This window comes from Megalobrama amblycephala, linkage group LG10 (genome assembly GCF_018812025.1).
Source record: "Megalobrama amblycephala isolate DHTTF-2021 linkage group LG10, ASM1881202v1, whole genome shotgun sequence".
NCBI classification, from domain to species: domain Eukaryota; kingdom Metazoa; phylum Chordata; class Actinopteri; order Cypriniformes; family Xenocyprididae; genus Megalobrama; species Megalobrama amblycephala.
The window spans coordinates 17,271,443-17,295,758 of record NC_063053.1 but is presented as its reverse complement, the minus strand read 5'-3'; the positions used below and the strand labels follow the sequence as shown (position 1 = coordinate 17,295,758).

Genomic DNA, 24,316 nt, shown 5'->3' with positions numbered 1-24,316 from the left:
CAAAGGGTTTATTTCCATATGTTATCAGAACTGGAACTACCTACACATCCATTCACCTAGTAAACAAAATCAGTATCCACAGTGAATCTAAATGACAGTGGTTCTCAACCTTTTTGACTGCAAGGCCCCCCCTTTGTCCACAACAATATTCAAAGGCCCCATGACTGCCAGTTGTTCATAATTTTCTGGATAAAGATTATTTTGACATAACTAGAAATGCATATCCATTATAAAATTGCCCACAGAGTTTTATGATTTTTTACGACTTTCCAAGTCTACAAATCACACGTTTAAATGAAGCCGCCTCATATATCAAGGTTTTTCAAAACTGGCTATTGAGTAAGCTATTGAGGCTTTTAGTCATTTTAGTTTATTGTAATGTCATTTTAAGTCATCTTAAAACCTCCTTGGAAGTTTGCTGAGGCCTTAGTGGGCCCCAGCCCCCTGGTTGAGAACCAATGATATATGGGGTTTACAGACCTCTTTACTTTTTGGTGTATTACACATAATCTTCATCATTGGACTTCAGTGTGATTAATAAATAGTGATGTGTTTTCAACCAAGGAGATGATTATAAATTGTGTAGCACACACTCTTGGTTCAGCTGATTGATGTTGGTTTAACTCAAACTACTCTTGCATGATAAATTTGGAGAGACGAGGAACCATAAAACAGCTTTTCTAACAACACAAACACAGAGAGTCACATGCTGAAATGTGAAATCCATGAATGATTATAAATACTGTAGTGTACAGTCTGCATAATTTCTGCATGGAAACACACTAGGGGTTTCTCTGGAGTATTGTCTATCATTTTGAATTTAATATTTTAACCGTAGGTAGATCAGATACTGACAATCCTTACATTAGAGCAAGTAACATTTATAATGTAAATAATCCAATTCTCAATTGTATTGACTGTAGTTATATCATTTTGAAAAAAGTAATAAATCAGCATCTCTTTCTTACCGTCTTTATAACATAGAAAAAAATAGATGATGGTGATGCACTAACTTCATTTCTTTTTCACTAACCAAAGTCCAGTCTTATCCTGCTGTGCTGTGCCATGCTCAAGCTTGAGGAACAGAAGTTTAAAGATGTACATCCTCACGTATGCTCAATGATCTTTTTGTTTGTTTTTTTCCTCAGGGTGGATCAGATACTAGGAAAAGGGCAGATATCAGTAGATAGGAAAGGCAGGGAGAAAATCCTCCCAGAAGGAGAGTCCCTGGAGCATGACATGAGCATGCTTGGCCGTGTCTGTAAAGTAGAGAGACAAGTAAGCCATATGAATTCGGTCTAATGAAACATACACTACGTTTAAAAGTTTGGGGTTCATAAGATTTAATTTTTTTTTTTTCCTTTTTTTAAATTAAAAAATCTTTTATTCAGCAAGGATACATTAAATTGATAAAAAGTCTCAGTAAAATTATTTATAAATAATATTATGAAGAGTTATATTTTACAAATAAATCCTGTTCTTTTAAATTTTTTATTCATCAAAGAAAAGTGAAAAAAGTATCATGGTTTCCACAAAATATTAAGCAACACAACTGTTTTCAACATTGATGATAATAAGAAATGTTTCTTGAGCAGCAAATCAGAATGTTAGAATGATTTCTGAAGGATCATGTGACACTGAAGACTGGAGTAATGATGCTGTAAATTCAGCTTTGGTATCACAGGAATAAATAATATTTTAAAATATATTAAAATAGAAACAGTAATTTTAATTTGTACAAGTGTAATAATATTAAACAATTTTACTGTTTTTATCAAATAATTGTAGCCTTGGTAAACATAAGAGACTGCTTTCAAAAACAAAAAAAATTGTACCAAGCCCAAATTTTGAACAGTAGTGTACTTGTACACATTTATGATAATTAAACATAAAATTCAGGAACATTCAATGTGATTTCTTATTTCTTATATAACATAGGTCCAGTCCATTGAGTCAAAGCTGGACTCGTTGTTGGATATATACCGGCAGGTGTTGCAGAAAGGCTCGTCTTCGATGCTTGGTCTCTCTGCTTTGCCACTGTTCGAGCTGGATCAGACCTCCGACTACCAAAGCTCCATCCATAGCAAGGATTTGTCATCATCCTCCCAGCTTACCGGCAGCAGCGTGTCTCATTCGGGCAGCAGTAACCTACACCGTGGTCTGCATCTTGCTCTGGCCCCCAGTGAACTCAACTTGGGTACTGGTTACCCACATTCAGCCTCCTCTTACTCACCTTCTCCTCTTCTCAACAACCAACCCTCCAGCCCGGACAGTTTCTACCCAGTGTCCCCTCCTCCCATTCTCACCCCCAACAACCTTTCCAGAAGTCACCAGCGGTTCAGTGAGCTGACCAGGCCGGTCCCGACAATCCATTCGACCTCAACGACCCTTCAGCTCCCGCCTATGGTACCAACGCCTCAAGGCCGGCCTACCGGCCTTATCCCAGAGACGCTACAGGAGAGCCGGGCGGAGTGTCTGAGCAATTGCCTGTTGAGTACCCAAACCGAGGTTGAGTCGGACAGGGAGGCTGAGAGTATTCAAAGCACAGTACAGCTACGGGACAAGCCCGAGCGCAACTCCAAGGAAGATGGGTCGTGGAGAAGACACTTGAGCCTTGACATTGATCCTCTAATGCTCATGTCTTCCACAGCAGCTGCCTCGCTACAGGTTGAGCGTGGGCTCGGAAAGTCTCTTTCCGCTCAGAACCTCATGCTACCATCTGCTGCGGACTGCCATCCCAGCCTGTCCACTCGGAGCAGCGGCAGCAGCAACAATGAGTCCAGCGACCGCGAGCCGCTGGCTGACTGGGGCGATACAGAGCTGTTCATCAACGACAAAGAGTTGGACACCACGGAGAGCGACAGCTTCCTCCTCCAACAAAGCAACGATACAACCTTCTCTTCTGAGCTGCTACGGACAGGAGCCAGTGGGCCGTCTCCCAGCCAGGCTGGACCAAGAGATAGTCTCGAGTCCCATAACTTGCCTCACGTATGCCTCGAATAACCCCCGGAGCACAGGAACTTCACTGTGTAGACTGGACACAACCTCATGTCCCTCATGTTCTTCTTTTCCAAAGGAAATGAAGCGTCCTGTACGCTCTATACGTTTTCTAATTTTCACAAGAAAAAGACACGCAGTTCATACGTTTCTGTTTATACGTACATATCATTGCATGGACAATTTGTCAAAAAAGAGAATTTATATTAATGAGAAACTGTTGGGGAAGAAACATTAATAAAATATTCTGGGTTAATGTATGTTAAGCTCAATCGACAGCATTTGTGGAATATTACTGATCACCTCAAAAGTTTCTTTACCAAATAATAATTACAGTTATAGTGAGGCACTTACAATGGAAGTGAACGGGGCTAATTGGTAAACATTAATATACAGTACTCACTGTTTCAATAGTATAGCCACACGACACAAGCAGTTTAAGTAAGTGTGACAAAAATCACTTACTAACGCTACATTCACCTTGTTATTTACTTACAGGTTTGAGTCTCGAAATGTCCTGTTCGTGCAGCAGCTTACAATAAAATCAAAATCTGTTACCTTTAACAACAGCAACAGTGACTAAAGTAATATCATAAATGGTGACTAAAAAAAGTCTTCAATTCAGACAACAAAAGTTTATTTGTGGTGCAAGTTCATCTGTCAAAACTTCATTAACAGACAACAGCTTTTATGTGAGTGGAGAATGTAGCGTTTGAGTTGCGCACAGAACACAAAATGAACAGGAGCCATTCCGGTAAGACAGTGACTGGATCTAAAACTTTAAATGACACATAGCTCATATCTGCGTCTTCTTAAAGGGATAGTTCACCCAAAAATGAAAATTCTGTCATTATTTATTAATGTTGCCAGATTGGAAATGTCCAGAAGTATTGTACCAGAAGCTCACAATTATCGTATCTGGAAGAAAATTATCGTACACGAGTTAAACGTACATAATACAGCTATTTATATAGACCAACAACTTTTTGACACGACCTTTGCCTCTCCCGTGTCTTCACCTTACTTTTCAGCACTCATTGTCTATATTGCTAAACTATCGACCTCAGCTAGGAAAAAAATGATCTAAGTGCCACGGCAGGAACGTCAACTTGTGCTTGTGAGAGAGAGAGAGTCATCCTCCACGATGATTGCCCGAGAAGACCTAACGTGAGATGAGATAGAAGACATGCCTAACACCACGTTCTCCTCACAATCATGACAGCAGACGTAGGATCCGCATCAAGATCAATGAGTATAGAAGCCCTATGATTACAACGACCATCATTTGAAGTGTCACAAAATTCTGAAATTATCGTACATTGTGGAATTTTTTTCATTATTGATTGATTGATTGATTCACCAAACATGCAGTTTTGAGAGGCTTTAAAGATCACATAATATATGTTTTAGCAGAGAATTTATGTGAAGCTGATAGCACTTACATTGTCCCTATTCACTTCCATTGTGAGTGGCTCACTCTAATCTACTGTATATGCATTTAGAGAGGGTGAATTTCCATTTCATGCCAACTGAAGAAGAGACGAGTTGGGATGTATTGAACTTATTTTTTTTGTGTTAATCTACAAAATAAACACTGTTGTTTGAGCTTAAGTTTCATTTAACCCATAATATTCTTTGACAGTTATGAAGAGTTATGGTACTGAATGAGCACTTCTTTCAGGCTTGCATGGACTCGGCATGTTTGAAATGCAACAGCAAATAGGATTGGAAGCGTGTATGCACCTGTAGTAATAAGCCCTCGCTCAGCATTGGGTTTCATTTCCCACTTCCTTCTGAATGTTTGGCGGTCCACTCATTTGCATGTGTTAAGAATTATGGAGGGAATAGCAGTAAACCAGATGGTCTTGGTCCAAAACCATGTTAAGAAACAAATGCATCTTCACTCTTATAGCTTTATTAATTTAGCCATGTAACCACTTAACCTGAGAGTCTTACCATGTGAAGAAAGATGAATGCTGTTACTAGAGGGATGTTATGGTGTAACGTCCTGTGAGATCAGGCTTTTTGAAGAGCACTGATTTCTGAATTTACTAATTCCAAGTCCTCGTGTAGATATTTGGCTCCTAAAATGTAAAAAAAGAAAAAAGGAAGGTAATGCATCCTTTTCATCATGACAATAAATCACAGTCACAATATCATAACTAATGATTGTAAGTAAATTTTACATGTATTTTGATTGTTTTGTAACCTGCATCCATATAATCAGAAATGATCTGGCTGTCAAGTAGAAAGTCTCACAAATGTGTTTCTATTGGAATTGCAGCAATACCCCCGCCCCCCCCCCCCCTTCAAATTCTGTAGCAAGCAGGCATCTTATACCTAAACCTCAGCTTTGTAACCTCTGTTCTACACTTTTTTTCTTTTAATTCCATAATTCTGAATGGTACGATGAGTGCTTTAGCTAAAATGCTTGTCTGTATAACTTAGAATGTAACTTGTATCGTTATGTGTATGTAGAATAATCATGATTAGCTGTGTTAATTTGTTTTGTTTTCCGTTTTCGTTAAAAGCATCCGAGGTGTACATTGAGGATGTTTTTGGCACTGTACAATTGGAAGCACAACTGTTCAGATGTGTTGAGGAAACCTGCAAATGTGATGAATCGTTTTTAACATGAATATGCTTTAAATAAGATTTATAATCCAGAGATAGTTGAGATGCTTATTTTGCTCTAGAGTTGAGGTAAATAATATAGGCACCTGAGAATCGAACTGAGAAAATGTCAACAGCTGTGGAACTAATTGATGCTTGAAATGCAGAAAAAGGTTGTACAGAAATATTAGTCTTCTTAACACATTATAATTAATATTACTATATTGTTATTGATTTTCTGAAAGTCTTCTTTAATTTGTAATTCAATGTTTTACGGTGCCTTTTTGCATTTTATTAAACAGATATAAAACTTCTGTATCCATAACAGCACTCATACCTTGAACTCTTATTGAAATTGTTTATATTTCGATAATTGCACATACTCTGTTTGGCTGTGAACTTAAAGCGTCTGTCAGTTAAAGCAGCATTTCTTTGTTTTACCACCAGATCAAATAATTTATTACACAGAAACTGGCCTTAATATACATGCTTGATAATGCTAGTGTTCTCTGTCATTCAGAATAATTTATTTCATCATTGTGCACATAACAGAGTTGATGCTCTGATTGAAAAATGCAAAATGAAAATTTATGATCATGATAATACTTAAATAAACAAAAGACTTGAAACTTGGTCTAGTTTGCTTGATGTTAATGTCTGTATGCCTTGTCTTACTATCAGTTTTAGTTCTTTACTGGTCCGAAAGCCCTTTATTGCAGTGGCTGTCAACACCCAGTGGTCCGCAGAGGTACTGCATCAATTAGTACGAGGCCTTTAATTATATGTTCTGTAAATAATAAAAAAAATAGACAGCATAATTTAAATAACGTAAATAATGTAGTCCACCAAAATATCACTGTTACTATAAAAAATGGTAAATTTGGTATTAATTGCCACTGTCAATAAATAAACAAGAAAGGAGATTACTAAAGCTTTTTCAGTATTTTCATAGCAGTAAATCACAGTTGCTATGGTTCCCATTTGGGATCACGTGAGCGGATATTGATCGAGGTTTCTGATCTGCATACATCGGGAAGGAAGCGTCGATTATCTAAACTTGTGTTCTTGTATGTTTGTTTTAAATGTCGGACTGGGAAGATGAATACGATGCGGGTGGTGTGGCGATTTCAAAGCCGTTACCCGTTAAAAACGCCCCGGTAGAGTCATGGAGGCCTCCGTCTTTGAGAGGCGCGCGAAGCCGAGAAGCCACGAGTGTCGGCGCAAAGTTTGGTAACGTTAGAGAGGGCGAGCAGTGGACAAACTGGAGGGACCGAAACGTTGAATCAAATATTTGTGACGGTGAAGCCGGTAAAAACATTAGTTACAGTCGTCCCAGGGCTGGACCTACAGGATGTCGTAGTAGTGGAGACGGATCAGGTTCATCACCGGAAGCTCTAACGTTACATGTGGAAAACTCTTTGGTGGGGAGGATAATAGGTAAGACACAGGTGTGGAACATTTAGGCATGCAGCAGTTTTTGTCAACTGAATCGGTGGAAACTATTCACAAAATCGATTCGTTCAGTTATGCGACTTGTTCGGCCCGCGCGGTTCTCGACAACAGAACCTTCGTAATGATCCGACAACCGATGAGTGAAGTGATAGTCAGAGAATTCGTTGTGAACCGAGGATCTGGGGTGCGTTTCCCGAAAGCATCGTTGGTGAACTATGGTCGTAAGTCCCATTGAACTCTATTGGTAACGACGGAACTTACGACCATAGTTCGCTTTGGGAAACGCACCCCTGGCTGATCGAAGAATGACTGAAGAATGTTTTTTTTGTATGCGGGTCTTTGAAACTGTTCAAAAGAACCGATTCGTGGAAGTTAGTTGGACATCCATCACTACTGTTTGACTATCTCGTGTGTCTCTGTCTGTTTGCCCAGGTCGAGGTGGTGCGAAAATTCGGGAGCTCGAAGAGAGCAGTGGAGCATCGATAAAGGCAAGTTAAATACAGTAGTGTTACCATAAATGTTGGCAGTCACATGTAAAAAGCTCAGAAGAACCTGTATCTACACACTAGAGCTTAAGGGGCCGTTCACACAGAACGTGTTTTTCTATTCCAATGCGCTACTTTCCCATTGTTTTTCTATGTAAACACGCGCTTGACGGACGTGCATGACCGTTACACTCGCGTCTCGCGTCTTTTGCAGCGCCTCACACATGAGCGCCGCGTTTTAAGACACCGTGTCAAGTTAAAATAATTTCAACTTTTACACGCAGCCCCGCTCATCAATGTCAGTTCCAAAACAGTGGACCAATCAGAAGAACTTGGAGGCGGGGCAAGCGTTGCGAGTTGGCATGACAACTGTTTTATATAATGGCAACATGGCGGAGGAGGCGCTCATTATTATCTTATTTTCTTTTTTTTCCATGTCAAAACTTGTATCTGTAAATTCTGCAGTTTGCCTATTTCTGATATTGACGTTATTGCATCACGTCTCAAATGCGCGTCTCGAGACTCTCGCGTTCTGTGCTGCGCTTTTTTTTAAAACCACTCCTGAGCGCTGTGTCTCGCGTTTTTAGACTGTCTTTGCGCGTTCTTTCCCCGCTATTGACGGAATTTTCCGTCATTTGAGAAAACGCTTCTCCGCCACTGACTTTCCGTCGTTTTCACTGTTATACGGTAGGAGGCGAGAAGAGACTATCCGGATCAAAACAGTCAAAAAGGAGCAGAAACCATAGGCAGAAACAAGCTATGAAAGCTATGCACGTACTAGTCTTTGGGAAAAAAATCGATTTTCTCATCTTTTTGTTTGAAATACTGAAATCATAATACTTTTTTTTTTTTTTTTTTTTTTTTCAATTAAACTTACCCACATTCAAGTGTTGGTAAAAATGCATTTAACTAGAATAAAACTGTTCTACATAAATATAAAAATGCTGGAGGTGAATGGCAACTAATGCCAAAAAAAAAAAAAAAAATGCTGTTTGGAAAAGTTAAGTTAGATCTCCCTTTTAGCCCGTCACACCTAAAGCAGTTTAAAATTCTTTGGATGCAAATGAAGTGCAAAAATGAAAATTATTGCCAAATCCATAAGTTATGAAATGACTTCAATATCAGCTGTTAAGAAGCTCTACAGAAGACGCCAGTGTCATTATTCAGTCCAATTCAGCTCAATGTTGATTTGATTAATTTCAATAATTGCACAGTTAATGAATTATGAAACAACTTTTAATTTCTGCTATAAAACAGTTCTGCAGAAGTCTGTCATTAATCAGTCCAATTCAGTTCAATAACAATTTTAAATTTGCCAAATTCATCAATTATGAAAACTTTAATTTCAGCTATAAGCAGCTCTATAGAAGTTAATAGTGTCGTTATTTAGCTCATTTCAGTTCAATGTTGATAAGAGTCATTTTGAAAACTGTCAATGTTGTGTCGTGTATGGGGTATATTTCTTGAAAATGCACTTTTTTTTGTTCGGAAGAAAAGGGCATATGGCTTTAGAACAACATGCATGACACCTTCATGATAATTTTCAAATGCAAGTAAACTATTCCAATCCTTTCACATTGTGTGTAACACATGACACTTTGAATTATGTTTGATTGGCAGATAAACCGTGGTGCGCATGATGCTGAGGTGCTTATCTTTGGAAGCTGTGATGCTCAGCTCAAAGCCAAAGACATGATTGAAGATCTGGTGCATGGGAACTCTGTCAGAGGTCCTGGATACCGCAATGGTAGAAGAGTACCGAAATCCCTAAGATACAAGAATCTGTGCTTTTTATTTGTAATGTTAATTACCGATAATTTAGGTTTAACATTTACATTTGAATCTCCAGGAAATAGCGATGCAGGATATCAGGGTGACTCATGCTGGCCAGCTTCTGCTGTACGAGCTGTGGCTGCAGCTGCTCCAACACCTGTACCTATTGACTGGACTGCACTGAGAGAAAACCGTGACAAATATGAAGCTATTAAATGGCAAGGTGAGTCTCTAGAAGCTCTAGTGTAGATGATGTGATCATTACTTCAGATTAGTTCTGTCATCATTTACTCTCCCTTATGTTGTCCCAAACCTGTATTACATATTTAACATATATATATATTAGTCTGATATAAAATACTATTCTTAAGCCTAATCCCAGGATAAAATGCATGTTTGAGCTGTTTTAACTGAAAGCAACTTGTATATTAAAATATGTCAGGGCCATTGTTTTGTCTCAAGATGCACACAGTAATGTATTTTTCTAAAGCATGTTTATAAAAGCTACTTAAATGTTCTAATTAAACTAAGGCCTAATCCTGCCTTAATCTAAGCCCTGTTTGTGAAACCAGGCCTATAAGTACTATACCTGTTTTAACAGCTATTTTGGTTTCTGCAGATCTTCCCACTCTAAAGAAGGATTTCTATATTGAAGCAAAGTCAGTGGCAGCTCGTAGTGCAGAAGAAGTAAAAATCTGGAGGTAAGACTGGTCTGAACTTGTCGTCTTCACATTAGCCCACAGATGGCAGCATTTCTCTTAATAACAAACCTGAATGATCTGAGATAAGAATGTTGTGGCACACTTGGCTATTATCCCAGTTCAGAAACTTGTGCCAGTATTTAAGGCTTTGAATGTGAGCGTTTTATTATTTTAATGTTTTAGGTGAGGAAAAACAATGTACTTTGGAAAATGTATCTTTACTGAACGATACAATGTCTTTTGTGTGTGCTGTTTTACTTGTTTTTTCTCGTATACTCTTTTAATACTATATCAAATTATAAGAAGCCATTGTAGCCGTGGTTCAACCTTTTTCACTCCATGTCCCTCCATTGTCCACAGCAATATTCAAAGGCCCTCTTGCCCCTGTTTTGTTTTGTTTTTTAATCTGTGAGCACTTAGTTTCTGTTTCTGGGGTGGTTATCAATGAATTTACATGACTCATAACTCTATCTGATAAAATATTTGAATACTTGACATTACTAGTAAAATATATATTCTTTAGTAAAATGCTTGATGCGTTTTAAGCTTTTATTATTTTGCATGAGGGTTCCAGGTCTAGAAATTACACTTTTAAAATTAGGCTAACTCATATCTTGGTTTTCCAAGATTGTGGGAATCCTGGTTCTTCAAATGAGTCAATCAGTTGTTGAGGTCATGAATTGAAATATTAAATATCTTGTTTTTATTTGTTTTAGCTTATTTTGTCATTTTGAGGCCCTCTTGAAAGTTTGCTGAGGCTCCTGTTTGAAAAATACTGCATTATAGTATAAGTTTTAGAAGTGCCACTTAGTTTATTTCTTTGATGCAAAACACATCTAAAACTACTGAGATAACATTATTGCAACACTGCATGTTTGTATTTGACTTTGTACATCTGCTTTTCTCTACTTTAACAGAAAAGAGAACAACAACATCTTTGTGGATGATCTGAAAGATGAGGATAAAAGAACCATTCCCAATCCAGTGTGCACTTTTGAGGAGGCTTTTGTTCACTATCCTGGAATAATGGAAAACATTGTCAGAGTGGGATTTCAAAAGCCAACTCCCATTCAGGTGAAGAAACATCTCTCTCATGTGTTTGTTTATACCATATTGTTTTTCTACTGGATGTAAAGCTTCACATGTTGGGGATGAATGTAATCCTGGTTATTTTGTCTTGTGATTCAGTCACAAGCCTGGCCGATAATCCTGAAAGGAATAGATCTGATTGGAATAGCCCAGACAGGAACAGGCAAAACTTTGGCCTACCTGCTTCCTGGCTTTATTCATATGGATGAGCAACCTGTGTAAGTCTGTACCAGAGTATCAGTGCTCCATCTATTTATTTATTTATTTATTTTGTTAAAAAAATGTATTTATTTAGTTTGTTAGTTGTACTCCTGTACATTCCTTAACCTCACTGATTGGTATACATAATTATTGCAGGCCCAGGGACAGGAGAGATGGCCCTGGCATGTTGGTTTTGACTCCCACTCGTGAGCTGGCCCTCCAGATTGAAGCAGAGTGCAACAAATACAGCTACAAAGGATTTAAAAGGTGCCGTAACCAGAAGTCCCACAAATCAATCAGAATGTTATGTAAAACATATCATTTAAGAATTCATCTAGTGTCCTGCTTTCTTTGTCTGTTTGCTCAAAATTCCTTTCATTGCTGTAGCATCTGTATCTATGGAGGAGGTGACCGAAAGGCCCAGATTAAAGTAGTGACCGGTGGTGTGGACATAGTCATTGCCACACCAGGACGATTAAACGATTTGCAGATGAATGAGCTCATCAACTTGCGCTCCATCACCTATCTGGTAAGTTAATGGTAAAAGTGCATACTGGGACAGTAACGAATGTGTTTTTAGGGAAAAATTTGAAAATAGATTTGAATTAATGTTGGATACATTTTGTGTTTTTGTCTCTTGTTCCAGGTGTTGGATGAGGCTGATAGAATGTTGGATATGGGCTTTGAACCTCAAATCATGAAAATCATTCTAGATATTCGACCTGACAGACAAACTGTAATGACTAGGTGATTTTTGTTGTTGTTGTCGTTGCAATACAATGTTTGTTTATCTGAAAACGATATTTTAAATGCAGACATTCGTCAGATTTCAGTACATCACTTCTATAGTACGCACAACCCTACAAATGGCATCTGAACGTGTTATTTTGCCGTTTATCGATTTGTAGAATATCTGAGAAGATGCCAACACGAGTAACGCACTGATCCGACAAAACCCGAAAAAAACTGTGTGTTGCCATTGGTCGATGTCTGTTGTTGCAGTGTGAATTAGCCTTTAAATGCAGAATTGGGGCTAATATTTTTCAAAAGAGTTTAAATGCTTTATCGTGAAGTTTGGACATTTGGATGATTGCTTTTTTGCTGCATTAATTTAATGTAATTTTCTCTATTTCTACTACAGTGCCACCTGGCCAACAGGTGTCAGGCGGCTGGCCAAATCCTACCTGAAAGAGCCCATGATGGTTTATGTGGGAACCTTAGATCTAGCAGTGAGTGAACAGTTACAGTTATAATGGGTAATGCCCAAATACCAGGTCAAATATAACTTTTCTGTTTGGCCTCCTTATTAAAAGTCCCCAGTTAATTCCCCTTCTGCATCTGTCTCCCTCAGGCGGTGAACACTGTTCATCAGACAGTGCTGTTCGTTCAGGAGGAAGAAAAAAAAGACTATGTTTTTGACTTCATCCACCGAATGGAGCCTCAAGACAAAGTACTAATATTCGTTGGGAAAAAAATAAAGTGAGTTTCTCAGAGCGAAACTTAAATGAGAGGAACTCTGGTTCAATTCCATGAAACAGGATGTGGGAGGAGTTTCTGTAAGCACATTCAAATTCTGCTGAAATGATATTGCATAATATCAATTATATTATGTTCACTTGACGTGACAGGCAGTCATTGCACATCAGCACACGTGTGCTCTTGAAAGGTGGTTGATTGTGGGGAAATGCTTCTCTTTTCTAAAAATGAAACTTGGCATTTCTCCATTGTCAGAGGGTGTGTCCGTTTATTATATGTGGTTATAAAATTCTTCTTGTCACTTACTTTAATAAGGTTTTGTTCTTCCACACCCCAGTGCACTGGGCAGCTTGTGGTAATTAATTTCAAAAGTTGCGCAAACAAATGTTAGAACTGAATACTCAATTTGGAACAGATTCTTTATAACTCTTTCAGCCTGACAAAATGTAGTGCTTAATCTGACCAAGAACAGATCTGCTGTTGGATCCAGTGCTTGCAATTTAGATGGTTTATTGTTTTTATAGCAGCAAAGGTGGTTTCTATTCTAGAGGTGCTGTTTGTGGTATCTTTCATCCTCAAACCAATAAAAAAAAACTATGCAAGGTAAAGGTACAACCCTAACCGCATTAAGACTCACTTGAACAATGGCCACAATTTGTTTGTGTGGTGAATTAATGACCTGCGAGAGTATGATCAACCAAAACTGTATACCAAACTCTGTTGATTCCAGAGTAAAATCATGAAGCAAAACCATTTGAGAAACAGATTCTCACTGTGATTTCTCTTTCCTGCTGCTGCATAGAGCCGATGACCTCTCCAGTGACCTGTGTCTGCAGGGTGTAGCGGTTCAGTCTCTGCATGGAGACCGAGAGCAAAGCGACAGAGAAGAGGCACTGCAGGACTTTAGAGATGGTATGTTGGTAAGCAGTAAATAGAAAAGTGGAGTGCAATTTCTATGACCCTAATAGCATGAGAATTGTAAAAAGGATGACCCAGTCTTCCTTGTTTGGACGAAAGGTAGTCTCCTTTGGTTGAGTCAATGTTGTTGTTGTCCAGCTACTCAAACTGACTGTTTGTTAGCACTAGTTGGCACAGAAAATGGAGACTTAGTTAAGCAAAATGACATCTTTCGCTGCAGTCAGCTATTTGTACCTGGACCTTAAATATTTAACCAAAACTGATCTCTGAGATTGCTGTCTACCTGTCCGTGGCCACTGTCAAAGGTCGTGTGCGGATTCTGGTGGCGACCGACCTGGCCTCTCGGGGGCTAGATGTTCATGACATCACGCATGTTTTCAACTATGACTTCCCTCGGAATGTGGAGGAGTATGTGCACCGTGTCGGGAGAACTGGTCGAGCAGGGTGAGTCAAACAGGGACGGGTGTGACTGTGAAATGATAGAAACAATAAGAACTGTAATAAAAAATGCAACCATTCAGGCTCTTTATGTAATTGAGTCCATATCTTGACTTAGGAGGTCTGGTGCCTCTGTAACCCTGGTAACAAGAGAAGACTGGAAAGTAGCTTCTGAGTTGATCACCATTCTGGAGAGATCTGGTCAGGTAAACACACCTGCAGGCATCCACTCCTTTCATTATGTTTATCACTGCTATGTAAAGAACGCAAATCAGCCGAGTAGTTATAAATCGGATGCTTCGGTTCTCACCGCAGATTGTGTGATGTGGATGTACCGAAATGTCAGAGACCTTTTTAGTTCACCTTGTAATCGTTGGCAGTGCTGGGGGTAAAGCATTACAAGTAATGTGAGTTGCTAAATGTGAACATGCATTTACTCATCTCACTTGCACAAAAACAGATTCAGTATTCCTCCAAAATGAATAAAAATAATGAAATGCAAACTCAGAATATTACGCAAACCTGCACTAATTAAATGATAAATAACACAAATTTACTTTATGTATTTAATTTCACTTTATTAACCAATACCTTTGCTGCTGACCTTCAATGATCCAACCATACTAAGCAAAAAATGACTTTAGATAGACATCACATTTGTTTCATTTTTTTGTTTTTATTGTTGAAGAGTGCTGAACTTTCTTGTCTGAGCTGTGTCCTCTATTGTACAGGTGTGAATTTGCATTTCCTTCTGCCTGAGGCTTATTAATTTCACTTATGGTGTGAAAGGGCCTTTACGTTTGCCAAAAATAGAATAACTTTTTTTTTGTCATTAAAAACAAACAAACAAGCAAGCCAAGCCCTGATGAGGGAAAAAATGCAAAAGTAATGCAATGCATCACTTTCCCAGAAAAGTAACTACAGTATTCCGTTAAGTAACTGTTAATGCATTACTTGTAATAGTAACTTTCCCCTACACTGTTCATTGGGACACATCCTGCTCTGCATGTGTTGTTTAAATCTAGACAGATAATTAGGAATGCACTATATATCTCGGTCATATCACTATGAAAGGGTCTTTTTAATGTTTTCAGAAATGGTCCAATAAGTGAAATAGTCCCAGTATAGTTTTCCACTGTACATGGTATTTGGTGTCAGTTGAATTCAGTAGTTTTCCCTCAAGATTTTTTTTATTCAGTCTCACAAGATATAGATATTATAGAGTGATATCTAATATCAGCCATATATGAACTAATATCAACCATATTGTTACATTTATAATTAATATTTCAAAGTTTGTTAGCATTTTTTTCATTGTATGGCTCAGTGCGTCCAGATGTTTTGTTTTTCTTTCAGGAATTTATTTGTAGGGGTGTGACGAGATCTAAAGTGTGACGAGATTTCTCGTCGAGGCGAAAAGTAGTCTCGTGATGTTGCCATGACAGTGTTAGGATGATTAGGAAAGAATATGCCACCGCTACGTTTACATTACGCCTCCGCTGTCGTTTTGCTTTGTAGCTATTTAAATAAAAAACATTTAATTCAGTTGGATAACAGTCGCCGCCGCTCCATATTTACAGAGTTATGCGCGATCGCTGAAAGTGAAAGTAAACGCGCGCGCGTTCAAACGCGATTTTAATACCCCGCAAAGCGACTCCCTGATGAATGCAAATATCTCTCAATATGAAAGCTATTTTAGGCTGGGCAGTGAAGTTGTAACCATCTCTTAGCTCTGTATCAAAGAAAAATTTGGTCTTATTTGCACTTTGAATATTGAGAGAGTGCGATTATGGTTGCACTTAATGTAAAGTGTTACTATAAAAACGAATAACAGTTTTCTCTTAATCTTATTAAGCACAAACAGTAAGGTTTCATTTGGTAACATTAGTTATGCACTGTGAACTATCATGAACTAACAATGAATGACTATTTTTATTAACTAACATAAACAAAGATTAATAAATACTGTAGCAAATATATTGCTCATTGTTCGTTGATGTTGGTTAATATGTTAATGTTAATAAATGAGACCTTATTGTGTAAAGTGTTACCATTTTTATTTATACTGTTTTATTTCTATGATCAGTTTGTGGAAAGGAGTTCAGTTAGGAGGTCAAAAGTTGTAGAAGCTCATAAATCATGTACAGTAAGGTCTGAAGAGACTGAAATCATACAGAAGAGAAGTCAGTCAGTTGAGTTAGTGCCAAAACCTTTTACAGTACTTGAGTATTGTTGTCTTTTACTGCATATGATAATTCATACTCAGAAAGTAGAACTGAATGATATTCATTATAAGATGATTAGTTAAAACATTTCAAATACACCTGCAGAATATTTTTTCTAGTCATGTATTTCGCCATTGAAGATTTCTTAAAAATAGTGTGTAAAAATCTTGTCTCGTCTCGTCTCGTGAACTCAATCTCTCGTCTCGTCTCGTCTCGTGAGATACCCGTCTCATCACACCCCTATTTATTTGTCCTTCACTAATATGGTCTGCCTTCATTGCAAGGTGTAAATTTGAAGATTTGTTTGTCAAATGCTCAGTTTTGATGTAAAAAAAGAAAAGGAAAAAAAAAAGCTCCCTGCACTAGTTCAAGTTTTATCACCTAACTAAACAACCTTTCAAAAGCTTCACCACAACCTTCTGCTAGTAAAGGTGCTTCAACCAAGTGGACTTTTAGTAACAGCCATGTGTATGAGTATATATTGAAAGAGAATACCTTATTCCACGAGATTGTCTTTAGTTTATTGTGTGTATACTGTATATGAATACAACATCCTAATGGAGAATCTGAATAAAGGGAAGCATTTTTCCCTTTCTTTAGGATGTACCGGAAGAACTGGTGCTGATGGCTGAACGTTATGAAAAACACCAGAGGGAGAAAGAAATGTTTGCGCCCAGAGGCAGAGGAGGAGGACAGAGAGGTCGTTTCAGAGGAGGCTCAGAGCAGAGGTTCTGATCTCTTGAAAGGTAATATTTCTCTCATTTTATCATGCTTTTTTAATCACATCAACATATAGGAAACATGTTAAAAGCTTAAAAACAGATTTTTAAGAATTCATAAAATGAACCATGATTTAACCAAATTTTCTAAGTGTTCAACCAGATGTTTCTTAACCAAATGTGTACTTTTTAAGCATTTGCATCTGTTGTGCCAATAGTAACATTGATCTTTATTCTATCTTTCAGGTTGATGTAACTACTTACTGGAGTTAATTCATAAGCTTTTAAAGTGTTAATCCTCTCACTTGATGCTTGAAGTCCTTGTAATTGACCATTTAAGTTTTGTTTTGTTTAAGAAACACTGATTCATTTTATATGCATGATGTTTCTTTAATGGGAATTTTTTTTTTTTTTTCTCCAGTTCAGTAACATTTATTATTGTTATCTACGTTGATGTGAGGTAAAACGCCCTTAACTTTAGATGACATAACTATCTTGTTCAGTTGAATGTGTATCAAATAAAAGCCTTTGAAAACTATTTGGAAGATGTTTATTGAATTGAACTACAGATAACTATCAAGATAAATCATACATAAATGCAATTAAAAGAAAATCATAAAGAACTGAAAATAGGGAAGTTATTATTGCGTTGTGATTCAATCTCATCTGCCAGAAATTTACAGCTACCTGGAGTGGCTTGCTGTAGGAGGTTATGGGATGGAATGAAAAAGTTAGGGAGATGACGATCTTTTAGGTGTTTGACAAAGTCTTCCAAAAGCTGCTGGAAGCAGTCGGCCAGCTGACTGTATGCCCACTGGCTGTCATCTCCCCTTGTAGCGCAAGCGTGGAGCAGGGTGGTCTTTGCGTGATAGGAGCAAAAGTTGGACATTTTATTGGATTTGGAGTCATCCTCTTTGAGCTTTTGAAGAAGATACTTCAGAAGCTTTAGACACTCCTTCCTGTAGAAGTGGACAAAAGTAAAATTAATCAAAGTTCATCTTTAGGCCCCGTGTCCACCAGAGCGTTTTTTCCAGCTGCTAGCGTACTTTTTCAATTGTTTTCAATGGGAGCGCCGCGTTTTTTAAACGCCAGGAGCGCAACGAGGCGCTGAGCGTCTTTTTCACGCTCAAGCGCTGAGAGCTGGGCGTTTTTTACTGGTCGCCTCGAGTTGAAGAATGTTCAACTTTGAGTAAAACGCTGCGCTCATCACTGTCACTTTTTAGCCAGCCGTCCAATCAGAGTGGAGGAGGGGCGGGACAAATACTACACCGGCCAACCGTCACAACATTCTTGCTGTACAACAACAAAAAACAAACAGAGAACGGAACAAAATGGATGAGGAATTAATATTGCTGCTCTCCGAAAATACATAGCAAAGTAATTTCACATTGTGTTTACATTTTAAGTCTGAAACAAATTACCTGCAAAATCAGTTATAAGTAACAGTGCCGCGGATATTCCGTATCATAGCAACAAAGCGTCTCAACGGAAAAAAAACGCTGCGCTGCAGAAGCGCTCTCAAGCGCTCACAGATAGGCGTTTTAAGCAGAGCGCCTAGCGTTTTCAGCTGGCTAAAAACGCTTTGGTGGACACACGACCTTAGTGCATGAAAAGCTTATTTAATTGCACTTTAGATGCACTTTTTTACATTTTCCTGGACCTACAGACTAGTATTTTCATCCAAGCAATGAAGAACTACCAAAACTAAAATCGGTTTCTTGTATGCAAATATATGTACATAATATATACAAATCAAAGCATGACACATGAGAAGCACAGAATAGTTACCGGCAACATTTCTTTCCAGCGGCCTCGCAGCATGTCTTGGAGTGGCCGTGCCTTTTCAGAATTTCTTTTTCAACATGTGAAAAAGAGATTCGCCAGGAATCTGCGTAGAGAACATTTTTCAAATAAATGATTGTATATATTTGTTTTTATTTGTAGGGCTGCACTTGCATATCTCATATACATATAAAACACAAAGAAAATTACTGATAACAATAAACACATTATACCTTTTGCAACAACTCCTTCATGCTCTGCATCTCCTTTCCCCACATATTTAGGCACCAGGTAGAATGGTTGACGCTTCATATCAGCTTTTTCCTTTTTACCAAGCCAGTTTTCTATCTTGAAGCCATCTTTTGTAAAGTCTGGCCAGCTTGCACGGTGAACCTTAAGCCCGAGAACGAAGTCAATGGAGATGGTCTTTCCATTTGCTATTACTTCCAATGTCACTGCAGGGCACCTTGCCTTCTTTCTCTGCATCTCAATTTTGTCTATAGAAAGATTAGCTGAAAGCAAGACAAAGGTTGTAGTCTTTTAATTTAGAGCTGTGGGAAGGATGTAAGGAGATGAGATTGCTGGGATACCTCAGTACCTCAGGTGTTCTTGCCAATATATATTTGTGTGTGTGAAACCTAAGTCACATTTACTAAACGAGTTACGAATACGAAATTAGTTAATTTTACTCCAATATTACATAGTTAATTGTACTTAACAGAAAAAGTTAAGTGAACTCAACTGATTATATTAAGCAGAACTCAAAATGGAATGTTACAGCAGATTGCTAGTTCCCAGTATACTTTGCTTCAGACTGCTAAAGGAGAGTAAATGTTAAATTTAAGTGTTATTTTATGTTTTGCCTAAGATTACTATAGGGAGTGATCTGTTAGTGTTTAATGTTCTGTTATGTTGGATTTTAAAAGGGATTCTGTTATGTCTGAGTTTTGGGGGGTTACCATTGTGGTTAAGAGTAGAGGCTGTGGTTCAGTTGAGAACTGGCCAAATAACATTAAGGCGCTTCTGCACTGCAATAGTATTGTTTCTCGTCTGGTGTAGACACGGTGTAACAGATATTATAAATATATGAAATATTTATAAAAAATAAATTTGACTTACATTGAAGCTTCTCCAAGGCCTCCTTTACGGCATCTCTGAATTCACTCAGCATTTTACTGGCCTGAATGGTCTTGTCTTCATTTAGGAACCTGTCCAGAGGATGTTTATTCGGATGTCGTTTCAGTGCAACACTGTAAAATGCTCCAGCCTCATCGAACTGCTCTATATTCACTCTCTCTACAGGAATAGTCAGCATGACATCAAATTCATCTGGTTCACAAATCTAAAATGTAAAAAGTTAAAGCTGGTGATGGTTGTTTTGAATTGTAAAAATTTTTTTGGCAAGGATCCCATTGATAACAATTCCCAAGACCATATAATCTGTAGCCTTTGATGACATATAAAGCATTTAGTTTCTTTATTATTTCATTCCATCGCCATGTTTAATAAAAACATCAGCGCGCAATATAAAAAGCTTGAATTTTCATAAATGCCTGTATCTACTATCACAAGTAGCCTGTTACCTTTTGGACATGCTCTGATGTAAATTAAGGTTTGTAAATTAATTCTGATTAATACAGGCATATGCCATCTGTCTTATTCAGATTTGAAACAGTGTTACTCTGTTATCAACTAATAGAGACTTGTCTTTTACACACTTATACATAATTCATTCCTGAAATAAATGACAACAGAACAATTGATCGCTCTCCTTATCATGTCACACTGCAACACTTACTTTAACGTTTTCGTAATAACTTCCCGTTCGTAAGCTCTCGATATCTGCACACCAGGTCGTGTTTTGTTTAAGATGTGCAATGACTTTATCCGTGATGTCATTAACACAACTGGATGCGTTAGACCGCTCTAACTTCTTGATCTTTAATTTCTCAATAGTGTCTTTAAGAATCTTTCCCAGTGTGTCATCGACGCTTAGTCCTCTCGTTGCAGTTTTTTCTGCGCTTTTCTTGTTGCGCGCGCTAAGCGCCGGAGGAGCATCCTGTGTGTTCCTCGCGCCAATAAAGTCTGTTTCAGCAGCAGATCCATGCAGCCTTCTAGGTTTTGCAACGGATTTTTCTTCTGATTTGCTCTTGGAATTTTCCGGAGATTGTTCTCTGTCAAGGTTTGAAGGATCTCTCTGCTTTTTACTATGTCGTTTTGGTGCTGTTTTTTCACCGGACTTGCTCTTGGCGGTCTGCTGAGGTTTGTCTTCACTTTCACAGTCTTGGGGATTTGTCTTCTTTTTACTCTGTCGCTTGCTTTTTGCACTGTCTTGTCTGTCATTCTCGCCAGAGTTGTTAGCGTTATCATGAACAGAGGCACTTCTAGATGTCACACTGGTGTTTTCTTCGGATTTTCTCTCGGAGATCTCCAGAGACTCACAATCTCTGTTTGAAGGATCTCTCTGCTTTTTACTCTGTCGAATAATGCTTCCCCGTTTTGGTGCCGGTGTTTCATGAGGTTTGTCTTCACTTTCACAGTCACGAGGATCTTTCTCCTTTTTACTCTGTCGCTTTCTGCTTCCCCGTTTTAGTTCGCCCTTGTCCTCGGCGCATTCCGGAGATTGATCCTCTGTGTCACTATTCTGGTGATCTCTCTGCTGCTTCTTACTCTTCCCTTTTGCTTTTGCTGGAGCTTTGGGTTGGTCAGGACTTGTCGCGCGGACGCTGCTTTGTCTTCTCTGCTGCTCATGACTGCAGGTGTACCGAAGGAGACGCGCGCAGTTATGCATTACAGGAAGGTTTCTGTTACATATAACAATGACGTCAGGATGCAGATGGTACTGTGCCAGCCTCTACGTTTCGAAATGTTATGAGGTATTTACATGACGTTATCTGGGCCACACTGTAGCCTATTTAGGGTTTCCGTGTGTCGTGTTATAGCCTATAAGTTTGTTGAAAAAAATGTGTAGACCGGGGCTGTAGTTATCACAAGGACGGACTGTCTATTAATTGTAATATCTGCTGATATTAAACCAAAAAATGGTTTAATACTTTTTTATGTTACATTTTACATGGTTGTTGTTATTGTTAAAGGGTTAGTTCACCCAAAAAGGAAAATAATGTCATTTATTACTTACCCTCATGCCGTTCCACACCCATAAGACCTTCGTTCGTCTTCGAAACACAAATTAAGATATTTTAGTTGAAATCCGATGGCTCAGTGAGGCCTGCATAGCCAGCAATGACATTTCCTTTCTCAAGATCCATTAATGTACTAACAACATATTTAAATCAGTTCATGTGAGTACAGTGGTTCAATATTAATATTATAAAGTGATAAGAATATTTTTGGTTCGCCAAAAAAAACAAAATAATGACATATAGTGATGGCCGATTTCAAAACACTGCTTCATGAAGCTTCAGAGCATAATGAATCAGCGTGTCGAATCAGCAGTTCGGAAAGCCAGAGTCACGTGATTTCAGCAGTTTGGCGGTTTGACACGCTATCCGAATTATGATTCGATACGCTGTTTCATTGGGCTCCGAAGCTTCATGAAGCAGTGTTTTGAAATCAGCCATCACTATATAAGTCAAAGTCGTTATTTTGTTTTTTTGGCGCACCAAAAATATTCTCGTCACTTTATAATATTAATATTGAACCACCAGAGGTGGGTAGTAACGAAGTACATTTACTTCGTTACATTTACTTGAGTAGTTTTTTGGAAAATTTGTACTTTTTAGAGTAGATTAAAATGTGGGTACTTTTACTTTAACTTGAGTAAATTTGTAATGAAAAATCTGTACTTTTACTTAGCTACAATGGGCAACGTTCATCTCGTTACTTTATTTTAATTCAATACTGTAAATGTTAAGAAATGCGTAGTTTATTCCATGCGCGCTGTCTCTTTTTTCATGAACGATGCCCCATTCACAAATGAATCACTCTTTTGAGTCGATTCTGTTCAAAGACTTGATCAAACAAGTTGGTAAAGCTGTCTAAATTGATTCGCGAATCAGTTTGAATGATTTGTTCAGTTCCTGCACGCGCTGAATCGTTTGAAGCGGTTTCTCACTCGGAGCGGATGAAGTGGCAGTGGACCTCCAGTCAATTAAAAGCAAATCTGCAAATGCATCCAATTGTTTGCCAGCAATGAAGACCTTTATTAGTTGAGCTGCGTATGCTGTCTGTGAACAATTCCACAGGTAGGCCTATCGATTTCATTTGATTTTACTTCATGATACAGCCAATAGCCGACATTTTACAACCAAACAGATTATTACGTCACTATAACAAAAGTATGTAGTATTTCTTTACCGTTTTTATGGGCATATACCTTAATTTATACATTAATTTATACATATACTATTGCGCAATGGCGGCGCCAGTGACCTGTTCGTCTTGAAAATGAACGCTTTGCGTTGACACAGTTGCAGTTTACACGCGCCTGCTGAAATATACATTTGATTACATTTTGGAGAACAGACCGAAGATCCGTCAATGTGTATTTGATCATTGTTTGTGTCAAGTTCAGATATGTGCGCGAGCACATGTAAAGAGTTTTCTCTCTTCTTTAAAATGTAACGTTAGCTGTATACATTATTAATATAGTAACGATACATTCGGGTTACAGATGCTAGAAATAATGCTTGTCTCTTCTATGTTTGTTTGTTGCAAAGATATCTAATTATGATAATAAATTAAATATCTATTTAAATAATAAACATTAAATAATAACATGCTATTGTGTGTGTGTGTGTGTGTGTGTGTGTGTGTGTATATATATATATATATATATATAATAAAAGTAACTAGTAACGAGCTACTTGAGTAAAATTTTTACTTTTTTACTCTTACTCAAGTAACTATTAGGATTATTACTTTCACTTTTACTTTGAGTAAATATTTCTATAAGTACTTGTACTTTTACTTGAGTACAGTTTTAGGATACTCTACCCACCTCTGTGAACCACTGTACTCACATGAACTGACTTAAATATGTTTTAGTACATTAATGCATCTTGAGAGAGGAAATGTCATTGCTGGCTATGCAGGCCTCACTGAGCCATCGGATTTCAAATATCTAATTTGTGTTCCGAAGATTAACAAAGGTCTTACGGGCGTGGAACGACATGAGGGTGAGTACTATATATGACATTATTTTCATTTTTGGGTGAAATAACCCTTTAAATATCTGCTTAAAAGTCTACAGTGTGGCAATGGCCTGCTTTTGGTGGTCATTTCACCATTATTGCCCAGGAAGAATATGCTCAATAACGTAAATAGTCTGAGTATATACTGGAAACTACACTAGTCAACATTTGAAGTGGATCAAAACCTTTCATCAAAGTTGTCCTAAAACCTTATTCTTAGGTCAACTTAGTTCTTAGGACAACTTTGATGAACTTTTTTGGATCCACTTCAAATGTTGACTACTATAGTTTTGT

At 38.0% G+C, this 24,316-nt stretch overlaps 3 protein-coding genes and 1 long non-coding RNA gene across 17 annotated transcripts in view; 2 read left to right on the top strand and 2 right to left on the bottom strand.

Moving 5' to 3' along the window:
* kcnq5a (potassium voltage-gated channel, KQT-like subfamily, member 5a) overlaps positions 1-6,243 on the top strand; it is a 136,493-nt gene extending 130,250 nt beyond the window's left edge. For all 12 annotated transcript variants that reach the window (XM_048204980.1, XM_048204974.1, XM_048204979.1 and 9 more), the window contains 2 exons: positions 1,149-1,278; positions 1,939-6,243. In XM_048204980.1, coding sequence (XP_048060937.1) covers positions 1,149-1,278; positions 1,939-3,003 — 1,195 coding nt within the window. In that variant the 3' untranslated portion in view covers positions 3,004-6,243. The remainder of the gene's footprint in view (positions 1-1,148; positions 1,279-1,938) is intronic.
* LOC125276951 lies at positions 1,129-6,629 on the bottom strand. The gene is made up of 4 exons (XR_007186784.1): positions 6,538-6,629; positions 6,286-6,397; positions 4,954-5,081; positions 1,129-1,259 (listed from the first exon to the last, which is right to left on the bottom strand). It is a non-coding gene; the product is annotated as an uncharacterized LOC125276951 (long non-coding RNA).
* Positions 6,569-17,625, top strand: ddx43 (DEAD (Asp-Glu-Ala-Asp) box polypeptide 43). Of its 3 annotated transcripts, none has more exons than XM_048204983.1 (17): positions 6,571-7,047; positions 7,495-7,550; positions 9,168-9,294; positions 9,397-9,543; positions 9,940-10,021; positions 10,939-11,095; positions 11,210-11,328; positions 11,468-11,578; positions 11,699-11,840; positions 11,958-12,058; positions 12,453-12,540; positions 12,663-12,790; positions 13,590-13,699; positions 14,011-14,149; positions 14,262-14,349; positions 16,969-17,114; positions 17,334-17,625. In XM_048204983.1, the coding sequence occupies exons 1-16, from the start codon at positions 6,693-6,695 to the stop codon at positions 17,101-17,103; spliced, it is 2,085 nt and encodes a 694-aa protein (XP_048060940.1). In that variant the 5' UTR covers positions 6,571-6,692; the 3' UTR covers positions 17,104-17,114; positions 17,334-17,625. The 3 variants fall into 3 exon arrangements, with proteins under 3 accessions (XP_048060939.1, XP_048060940.1, XP_048060941.1); XM_048204984.1 differs by lacking the exon at positions 6,571-7,047 and adding an exon at positions 7,169-7,202; XM_048204982.1 differs by having other exon boundaries at positions 6,569-7,047; positions 9,168-9,543.
* cgasa (cyclic GMP-AMP synthase a) lies at positions 17,467-21,702 on the bottom strand. The gene is made up of 5 exons (XM_048204985.1): positions 20,668-21,702; positions 19,989-20,211; positions 19,103-19,381; positions 18,876-18,975; positions 17,467-18,046 (listed from the first exon to the last, which is right to left on the bottom strand). The coding sequence occupies exons 1-5, from the start codon at positions 21,658-21,660 to the stop codon at positions 17,701-17,703; spliced, it is 1,941 nt and encodes a 646-aa protein (XP_048060942.1). The 5' UTR covers positions 21,661-21,702; the 3' UTR covers positions 17,467-17,700.
* Between the last annotated feature and the right edge of the window lie 2,614 nt (positions 21,703-24,316).